The 10,204-nt window shown below is 37.8% G+C and overlaps 2 protein-coding genes across 8 annotated transcripts in view; both read right to left on the bottom strand.

Moving 5' to 3' along the window:
• Positions 1–2,084, bottom strand: part of LOC107101887 (clathrin heavy chain 1) — a 25,666-nt gene extending 23,582 nt beyond the window's left edge. For all 5 annotated transcript variants that reach the window (XM_015400969.1, XM_015400964.1, XM_015400967.1 and 2 more), the window contains exon 1: positions 1,730–2,084. In XM_015400969.1, coding sequence (XP_015256455.1) covers positions 1,730–1,771 — 42 coding nt within the window. In that variant the 5' untranslated portion in view covers positions 1,772–2,084. The remainder of the gene's footprint in view (positions 1–1,729) is intronic.
• Positions 2,085–3,748: 1,664 nt separating this feature from the next.
• Positions 3,749–10,204, bottom strand: part of vasp (vasodilator-stimulated phosphoprotein) — a 40,697-nt gene continuing 34,241 nt past the window's right edge. Inside the window, exons 7-14 of one of the 3 annotated variants that reach the window (XM_015400974.1) lie at positions 9,809–9,939; positions 9,583–9,634; positions 9,442–9,469; positions 9,284–9,323; positions 9,008–9,064; positions 7,973–8,042; positions 7,491–7,548; positions 3,749–5,187 (exon numbers count right to left, since the gene is read on the bottom strand). In XM_015400974.1, coding sequence (XP_015256460.1) covers positions 5,153–5,187; positions 7,491–7,548; positions 7,973–8,042; positions 9,008–9,064; positions 9,284–9,323; positions 9,442–9,469; positions 9,583–9,634; positions 9,809–9,939 — 471 coding nt within the window. In that variant the 3' untranslated portion in view covers positions 3,749–5,152. Of the gene's footprint in view, positions 5,188–7,490; positions 7,549–7,972; positions 8,043–9,007; positions 9,065–9,283; positions 9,324–9,441; positions 9,470–9,582; positions 9,635–9,808; positions 9,943–10,204 lie in introns of all 3 variants that reach the window. The other 2 variants (XM_015400973.1, XM_015400975.1) reach the window with 2 other exon arrangements.

Below are 10,204 nucleotides of genomic sequence, written 5' to 3'. Positions count from 1 at the left end.
ATCGATGCATCGATACAAAACGATTATCATTTACACCTCTAGTAGTTATGAAGTCAAATTTGTTTTTATTTTGGTTTCGGCATAAAAACTAAATCTCGTATTTAGGTCTGTTACCCTTCAAGATCAGAGTTTGCAGCAGAGTTAACTCCTAAAAACTGGGGTTTTCAGGCTAAATATCTTTTCATGAATAATTTTAAGCAATTCATCACTAGTTGTTCTTTATCATGAAATCAAATATGGACTTTGAATATTAAGTTAGAAAGTGCATGTAACAGGTAACTGCATGCATGTAAAAAAAAAAGGAATTAATTATGCAAAATGACTGATTTATTAATATTTTACTTTTTAGTTAAGTTTAACGGCATTTATGAAAAATAAAACCGATACCTGCGTTTATTAGGTGCAAAACAAAAGTGCCTTTATTCACAGTATAATGAACAGAGTTATTATATGAAAAAAAAAAAAAAAACAGATCAATATTAAAACTAAGCCACATTGCATAGAGTTCTGGCCTGTACAGGGTAAGAGTTACATTTATCTCAGTGTCAGAATTTCATTTAAACGTTAATTTTACTCCAATTAGAGTTGATTTTTTTTTTTTGTCAAATTTGTTTGAATATAACTTAGAAGATTAGGACCAACTCTTTGGTGAAACTAATGCTGGTGAGTTGAATTGGATTAAACAACTGTTGAATTAACATCAAAAGCAAAACAAAAAAAAAAGAAAGAAAAAAAAGGAGAAACTGCATTTAACAAATTCCCCAATACTTCAGCCATAAACACCACCAGATAACATGAGAACCTGTCCAAAACAAAAGAACATGATGTACCAAATTAACACCACAAATCAAAGAAAAGAACGTAAATAAAAGGTCGGTTTAACCCAAAAGGTGTAGCGATACAACACAACTGTAATCACAGACACATTCAGTGAAGGCGCTCTTATGCAAATCCAATAATCCAGCAGAGCCGGAAGCTGGGAAGTGATTGAATTTTACTGCACTGGGCTTTAAAAAAAATCTGAATGAATGTAAAAATCCGATGACACGTTGACGGAGTAGCTGTTTCCACATCAAAAACGCACAGAGGCCATTACGTTTGGACTGAAATGTGGGCGAAAATAAATAAAACGTGCAATATAAATGCTTTGTCGTGACACAACGTTCAGTGTGTGACGTTAAATGCCGCTAGGTCCTGTCAAACTGCAGCTGATCGTGCTTCTCTTCTACTGAGGGCCCGCGCGAGACTCTGACAACCAGGCGGAATTTTAACAGTTTTTTTAAATTACACTGCTTGAGAAAAAAATAATAAAATGAATTAAATAAATAAAATTAATAAAAATAAAATAAATAAATGAACGGCCTTTACGATTAAACCACTCAGCATCTCTTATGGACCGTTAACTCTAACGGTTTAAGCTCGGCTGCAATAGCTTGGAAGCTCAACTAATTAAGCTACGCATACGGAAACCATTACGTGGAAAAAAATGAATGTTTGCTTACAACCGTAGAATAAAAATGGGACATGAAATGTTTATGGTAGAAAGAAGTTCACGGGCATAAGTGAGATGAATGAAGGATGCTTTGGCTAGACGGGGGAGGGGAGGTCATTCATTCGCTGCGGGTATTGACGTTAGCCTGGCTAGCTAACTGTCATATGGATTCTTGCACAGAAACATAAATAACGAAAACATGTTGGATTACACAGCTATAAATGGGTCATCGCATACCTGCAGGTGCTCCTGGAAGCGGATAGGCAGGATTTGAGCCATGCTGGATTCTTGAGCTTCTCCGGAGTCCTGAAATCCTAGCCGTGAAGCTAGCTAGCTAGCTAGGCAGTTAGCACCGCGCTAGCAACGACCTCTTCACTCAGAGTGTAGGTCGGAGCCAGTCAGTGAAAACGGCTACACGGCGGGAAACAAAAATCAGTATGGCGTGGTTTTAGTTGTGTTTCCGAAATATGATACTGGTGAAGATGTTGGATTTATCTCCCCTTTGTGTATGTTTTCTGCACAGCATCGATGGGCAGCTGCAGCTACGGCTGATCTCCTCTCTGAAATCCGCAATGGCGGCGGAAGCGGCTGAGTGTTCCCTCTCCGGAAGCATCCAGGGAGCTCTGGAAGGACACTGGCTCTTCTGCCCCTGTCTTTTTAAATTTACTCTAGTTCTCTTAACTTATTTATTGTAAAACCTTATTGTGCTTCAGTAATAAATGAGTTTAAAAATATTTGCAAATGCATCTCAGGTCAGGGTATTTTTAAAATACTAAAAATGTTTTAGTATAATGCAGCAGTCAAGAGTTAAAATTTACATTCATGCATTTAAAAAATTCTGCACATTTATATATATATTTTTGTTTTCCTCGTTATAATTCTTCAAGGATCAGAGCATAAAGAAAGAACAGGTTCTTTAATGAATGGTTTCCTCAGGTAGCCTCTTTCTTCAACAAAATACACACCTTCCCTATAAATTGTTTCTACAAAAAAAAAAAAAAAAAAACTTAATGTGCAGCTTGTGAGACAAAATAAGAACTAAAACATTATTATAGGTATTTGTTTTACGATGGTTTTAATCCACTTTGAGATTAACATTACTCTTTAGTGCCGAAACAATCAAGTTCAGCTTGATTAATTGATTAAAGAAAGTCAACTAATTTAATAATTATCATTAATTGGAATATAGGGACTCTAAAACATGCCTTTAGCCGACAGAGCAACCCACTTAGAGCAGTAATTATACCAAGATTGTAAAAAAAAAAAAAATGTAAATGCTTTTGCATTTAAGATTAAAAGTACCTTTTTCATCTGTCAATAATGCTCTTTGCAGAACTCCACATGTGGAAAAGTTTTAGTTTCTCCTGGTTTTTAAAGGAACCTTTGGCTATCCAATTATTAATCGAAAACATAATCGACAGATTAATCGATTTGCAAATTAAGCAGTTACAGCCCTCTTTCTCTTAGAATGCATTTTTATTTTCATTTTGCTTTTATAAGGACGAATTTGCCTGAAATGAATGGTATTTCTACTAAAACAAATTTACATTGATTAGGGGTGGGTTATATGGCATTAATATGTGATAATATTTTGCGGTATTATTGTGATAAAATTGATAAAAAAAAAAAAATAAAAAAAAACACTCATTAAGTCCTTGATGTCATTCATAGGTGGCTTTATAACAAAATCCACGCCACAGCAACCAGAGCCCATTAGCAATCATCACTGCTCTTAAAAAATATGCAGATTTAAAATACGCAATATCAGAGCACCAGTTAAATTGACATTTATATTATAAATCACCCTATAGTACGGAAGAGGATTAGGGCAAAGAAAAAAAAAAAAAGTTAACTGATTTTTAAATATTTCAGTTTAATATGGGAAAAAAGTTTCTGACTTTAATCTCAGAATTTTGGATCTTAATGTAGACGTGCACCATGAAGGAAGAGATATTGGAGCTCTCTGCATGACTGACAAAGATGTTAGTTTTTGGAAGGGCCAGTAACATATTGGTGGAAAATGAAGGAATTAGGCTATTTTTTTTATGTAATGGAGGAGCTTAATGAAAGTGCAGGAGGTGATTAAAACCAGAGAGCTAGTTAAGTCTCTAAAACAGACACGGCTATGGCTTGATGCTGACATGTTTGTTAGCCCTCAGAATTCTGACAAAAAATTCAGAATTCTTACTTTTTTTCCTCATATTGTACTGAAATAAATCTTAAAAATCAGTTTACTTTTTAAAATTTTTCATTGGCCCTAATCCTCTTCCATACTATAGTGAACACATTTAATTATATTATTCAAGTTTGACAATTGCTTATCGCATTTTTTAACAGATTAGTCCGAGTCATGAATCCATTCTTATGTTGTGAGAGTCCGAAGCTAAAAACTTTGACAAATGAAGCTCTAAAGCAGACAGTTACGTAAAAGAACAGACCTCTTTGAAACTCAAGCTAAAGCATTATTTTCATTCAACCTTAACTTAAATGTATTTGGTATGGCCATTAGTAAATGTTAAATTTCCAACTAAAATTTAGTGGGTGGGAAAAAAAAGACAACACATTGTGATGCATTTTAAGAAGCAGCTGTATTTGACTATAAAGGCATTTCTTGTCCAGTGTCTCAAAGCTGTTTTCTTTATATTTCAGTGTAAAAAGCTATGAGAAAAAAAAAAAAAAGAAGAAAAACCCCAAAAATAATTCATATGAAAAAAATTGAAAAAAGGAAAAAGAAATCCCCACTCACCAGTCATTAATTAAAATAGAAACACCATTTCATTTTTCTAACATTCCCCCTCAAAACAAATATATATATTTCCTTATATATAGATATATATATTTATAGATTTATTCTCAAGGCAGTTGGTCACGGCGAAATTCATTGACCTCATTATGGCCATTTTTCATGTTTCAAAAAAAACAAACATCTTCATAATGAAAGAAAAACAACTGGTGGAAGCACAGTATACAGTAGAACCACTGCGATGGCCGACAGACAGCGTATCCTTTTTGAGTGAGAAAGAATATTCCATCAAGGCAGTGTGGTGCACAGACACACCTCAGGAACAAGTGCAATGCAAAGAAAAATAAAGTTCTCACAAAGGATAAAACTACAACATACTCCTCGCACATAACTCGTCCAATAGATTCCCTTTTGCATGCCTCCTCTTCCTTTTAACATCTCTTTGTTGCAGCAGGGAAGGCTTCGGAGTTGTGTCCCTCCTGGAAGTTCAATGTCTTGGAGGAGATGAAAGAGTTTGATTTCCCGGATCAGTCTTCGAATTTTGCCAATTCAACTTTAACTACTTTGAAAAAAAAAGGATCCACTAGTAAAGACAAATTAAATTAAAACTTTCCCTGAATACTGAAGAGTGCCTTATCAGTAATAATGGATCTGACAGCATGTGGGAGTGGACACAAGTAGCATCGTTCCAAGAGCTGGGTTGTGACGTGTGGAAGTCCCTGGGTTATATTTGACATGAAATGAATATGGCTGTTGTACAAATAGGCAAGAATGCTTTCTTGTGTTTAAGATTTATAGAGAAAAAGAGAAAATGTGTAGGATAAATCCCTGGGCTATGGGAGAGAGGTTGGTGGAAGATGCAACTTGGCCTCCACTGTGCATCACACCCCTCTGTTAAACCTGACAACTCAGCAGAACTATGTGCTTCTCTTTTGAAGTTCCTGAACAAAGGCTGTAAAACAAAAAGGAAACAAACAGGAAAATAAATAAATACAATCATACATAACACTTCAAACATTTTTCTTGTCATATTTCAAACCCGAACCCAGAAGTAGGGAAGTAACTAGTTTTACACATTTGATAAATTAATGAAAGAAAAAGCTGCAAATGTCACAGAAATAACTTTAATGTGACAAAAGAATAAATAAAAATTCAGTCAGATATTGCTTTTCAAACATGCTTCAATATAATGATTTTTAAAAATAAACTCAACTAAGGAATATTCTGTGTTAAACCTAATATTTTCAATTTTATCTTAAATTTCACTTATCTTTCCATCTGTTTAAATCGCCTGTCCTCGTGATCAAATTTGTACTAAACAAGCATTTCTGTTGTGGCCGTGACAAAAATCCTTCTTAGGGCCATAAATGGCCCCAGGACACACTTTGGACACCCCAGTACTAAACTGACAAGGAAAGCATTGATCTGGAAGCATGAAGAATGCCCTGGTGACTCTCAAGAGCTGCAGAAATCCACAGCTCATGTGGGAGAATCCAACAAGACACATGATGCACTGCACCAATCTGACTTTTACGGAACAGTGGCATATAGCCACAAGACATACCATTTGTATTTTGCCACAAGGCATTTAGAAAACAGAGTACATATGTGGAATATGTGTCTTTGGTCCTGTATGATGCAAACTCCTTTGTAGAGAGAGAACCAACATCGCCCATCGCCCTGAACTCTGAATAAGTACACTTTTCCTCAGCATGGACAGTGTTGTTGGTGAACGCTTGTAGATAAAGCTAAATACTGCGTCCTGTTAAAATAAAAGCCTTTTGAGGCTACAAAAGTCTTCAGTAGAGGAAGATATTAATCTTCAAGTGAGAAAAAGAGCCTAAATCCAATCAGAGCCAAAAAGCATGATGAAGGCACGTGAGATCACCTCCCTAATTAGAACCAGGCAGGCCAAGCCTGAAAGAGTAATGCAAGTCAATTCCCCAGTGGACCCACCACCTGCAGGTGGAGCCATGAGGGGCCAGGATCAGGCTCACCTCCACACATAGCCTGGGCTCTGGAACCCCATGAGAGAGGCTGAACTCTCTTCTTCACTGGAGTGTCCTGCGGGGGAGAGGCCAAGGGTGCAGTGAGTCTGGTTATCTCCCCCTATCTCATCAGTCTAGCATTGGAGTTTAACCCGGTGGACATAGGGGTCCCATCCATTCACCTTCAGATTAAGGGAAGGTTTCACCCTGTGGCCATTTGACCAAGTACGCAGTCAAGGAGTACAGTCAGGAGTCCAGGAGTACAGAGTTGGGAGCCCTTTACTAAGGGCCATCAGGAGTTTGGACCTGTTCCCGGTATATGATGGACTCTTATAGTACTGTCCTCTGTAACCAATCCTGTTCCTCATGGACAGCCAAGGGCCAGAGGGGTGTGGTTTGTAGACCAGAGGGTTTTGTCTCTTTTTGCAGAAGACATAGTTCTGCTGGCTACCTCTTGCCAAAACCTACAGCATGGACTGGAAATGTGTGAAGCAGCTGGGATGAGAATCAGCTCTTCCAAGTCTGAGGACATGGTTCTTGACTGGAAAAAAGGGCTTGTCCCCTTCAGATTGGAAGAGGACTCCTGCATGATGTGAAAGAGTTTTTGGGGGTCCTGTTCACAAGTGAGGTGAGAATGGAGCTGGAGATCTATAGATGGGCCGGTGCAGCTGCTGCTATATTGAGGATGCTGCATCGACCCGTTGTGAGAAGAGCTGAGAGAAAAGGTAATTTCCCGGTCAGTCCAGGTTCCTATCTTCATCTATGATCATGAAGAACGAGATCTCAGATACAAGCAGCAGGAATGAGCTTTCACCACAGGGTGGATGCACCCCATCTCCCTTAAAGATAGGGTGAGGAGCTCTGTCATCTGGGAGAGGCTTGGTGTAGAGCTGCTTCCCCCCACATCAAGAGGAGTCAGTTGAGGTGGCTCGGACTTCTGTATTGGTTGCCCCTGGATGCCTCACTTAGGAGGTGTTCATGTTACGACCTACTAGGTGCTCTTCTGACTTCCCCCAGCAGAGCTAGATGTGTTTGGTGGGAGAGAGAAGTCTGGGAAGCTCTACTTTGATGGCAGCCGAGGCAACCCGGTCCCGGATAAATGAGCAAAGAGTATGAATGCTTTCCCCTCAGCTAAAAAAAATTATGATTTTTGTTGGTTCATAACATAAAATATATTCACGTTCCATATTTTCCTGAAACAATATGTAGAAAAAGTCCTGGGGAAACAACTTTGTCTGCATGCTAATAAAGACTTAAATTATCTTACCGCCAATAATTTCCTCCTTGACTTTTTGTAATTCTTTCCGCACCTCCTCCAAGATCTCCTGTAATTCAACAAACACATCAATGGTGACAAAATAAAGGTTCAGAGACTAAACCTCTCTAAAATTGCATTTAAGAAAATTCCAAACACAGAGTCAAATGTCCAAAATTTTCATGCAGTGTTTGAGTAAAGACTTTTTATGGTTCCCTGTGAATTTACAGCAAATATTCATACATTGGTAAGGAAGGAAGGACAATGGCATACAGTAGAATTGATGGACACCCTGAACAATGGACAGTTGGACGGAAACTACAGGTATGGTCAGAGAAAGCATGTATAGATGAAGGGACAGTGAGATAGACAAAACACTGAATGTGGGAAAAAGTCAAAATTCCTATATTTCTAACCAACACTTATCCATGTAATAATAGTAATATTTTCTACAAATTGTAGTGAAGAACTTCCTACAGAGTCAGAGAGGTTACCTGTTTAAGTTTCTCTAAATCAGAATCATCAGCTCCACCTGCATCGTTATTATTGCTTGCACTCTTAGTCCTGTAAGACAACAAGAAGCAGAAACATCTCAGTGTTTAACAGCTGCATTAAAAAAAACCCATTCATTGTTGGAGTAAAAAGACTAGAAGTTTGCATCTTGGTACAAGGATAAGTAGATGGAACAAGATCCGGTGAAGGTTAGTGTATCATTAAGGATAGTTCTTAATTATCACTTTATTAACAGAGTAAGCATTGTCAAGGTTTGTCCCTTCAACTAACAGTGCATTTCATTGTTTTTTTTTAATGTGATTGACAAACATAAAGTAATGGATAATTGGGGAGTGGAAGAAAATGTTTGAGAATATAAAAATCTAAAATGCATGCATCTGTTTTCACCCCACTGATGAATTAGTTTATAACATCCCTTTTCACAACAGGTATAGCAGTAAATCTTATAGGAAATCGTTTTTATCAGCTCTGCTAATCCAGAGTTGAATTTTAACCAAATATTTTTTTCAAGCAAAGTAAAATTGGAGTGGTATTTTTACATTTTGCTCAAATAATCTTAAATGCAGAAGGAAACAATTTTCCACAGCATGATGCAATGAGAACCTGTCTAACAGCTGGAGCTTTTTAAAATGCCACTTTTTTTTTTTTACTTGATCCTGCTTGAAAAAAAATAAACAAGGCAACATTATCTCTTCAAAACTTTGCTTGATCTCATCAGATAAAACTCCAATAAATACATCAAAGGAAGGCATGGTTTTGTGAGGGGATAATAATTATGATAACACCCAATCCTGTTTCCATCTCATTTGATTTGCTGAGATAATATGATAAGATGGAATAAGATGGAAACTATGACGACTACATGCATGCTGTGCTCTGTTCCATTAGATGGTGCTATCAACTACACAAGACGGCCTACACAGTGTGTAGGCCGCAGCAGTCCTGCTCTGCCGTCAGAGGAAAAGGGGAGGCAGGAGGTGAGCGGAGGAGTTGAGGAAGGGAAGCAGCATGTGTACCTTGGAGGTTGAGACAATGGGGAAGTGGTTTCCATGCTCTTGGGGATGGAGTTATTCCTGTTAGTGAAACACATACATACACACTGTGCATCTTAGAATGATAATGAATGACTTCTGGACACACACACACACACACCTGATACACTCTTGGTATCAGGTGAAGAGACAAGTAGACGTGGAACCAGTGATAAACTGACACATAAACAGACTGGTACTGATGACGAGTTTGAGGTGACTTCAAATATGACACACTGAGCTAAATAAATCCAAGATTACCTAGTCATGGAGGCTTTCTCCCAAGGTCTTCTCAGTGTATCTAAAAGAGAGGAGAAAAAAAAAAAAAGAAAAATGTTGGTTTGAGCTTTGCTAAACTGTTACTTAATATTGGACAGAAAGTAGGCGGCATGCTAAGAATAAAACGGCTGGGTTCTCACCACTTTGACCTTGGGGTTCTGACTCATCCTGTGGAGAAAAGACAGGAACTTCACTAAACAATGAATCACAATCCATCTTCTACAGGGCTTCATATCATTTAAAATTGTGTTGGTTATTCAGGAATAACCCAGCAGACTTACATTATCTTGTGTCTTCGGAGGTGGCTTCTCTCCTGTATCTGCAGCTTTTCTCCTGATAGAAAAAGGAAATACTTGTTCAGGTTTTTTGTTTTTTTTAACCTGCAGCCGGTTAACAAAAACCTGTGAATATTCTGGACTGTGATTTTATATCCAACATGGGCAGCAGGACAGAAGTTTACAATTGAAACCTTTGTGAAAATTAGATTTAAACATAATCCCAACCCACCTGCGTGCCAGAATGGCGCTCATTTCTCCCATCAAACCCCCTCCTCCTCCCCCACCTCCTCCCCCTATGGAGGAATTGCTGCTGCGGTTAGGCTCGGCTCTGGCTGATGGAGCTGCAGAACCACCATCCTCCTGCTGAGGGCAGCAAACAACAAAAACATCCTCATGAACAGTTCTTCAGGATGACTGGAATACAGCTGAAACCAGGTATTCCCATTAAGTATTTGAAAGAAGAAGAAAAAAAACAAACAACCTCTGACATGAAATCAAACTGAATGTTTTAGTTTGAGTAAAATCTCAAATTACTGCTTGTGATATGACATTTTGGGCTCTAAATTTTTTCATTAAATGTTTTATTGCATGTCTGTGTATTATATTTGCACTATGATAATAAATG

The sequence above is a fragment of the Cyprinodon variegatus genome, unplaced genomic scaffold (genome assembly GCF_000732505.1).
Source record: "Cyprinodon variegatus isolate N-32 unplaced genomic scaffold, C_variegatus-1.0 Scaffold1168, whole genome shotgun sequence".
Lineage (NCBI taxonomy): Eukaryota > Metazoa > Chordata > Actinopteri > Cyprinodontiformes > Cyprinodontidae > Cyprinodon > Cyprinodon variegatus.
This window is presented reverse-complemented; position numbering and strand designations above follow the sequence as displayed.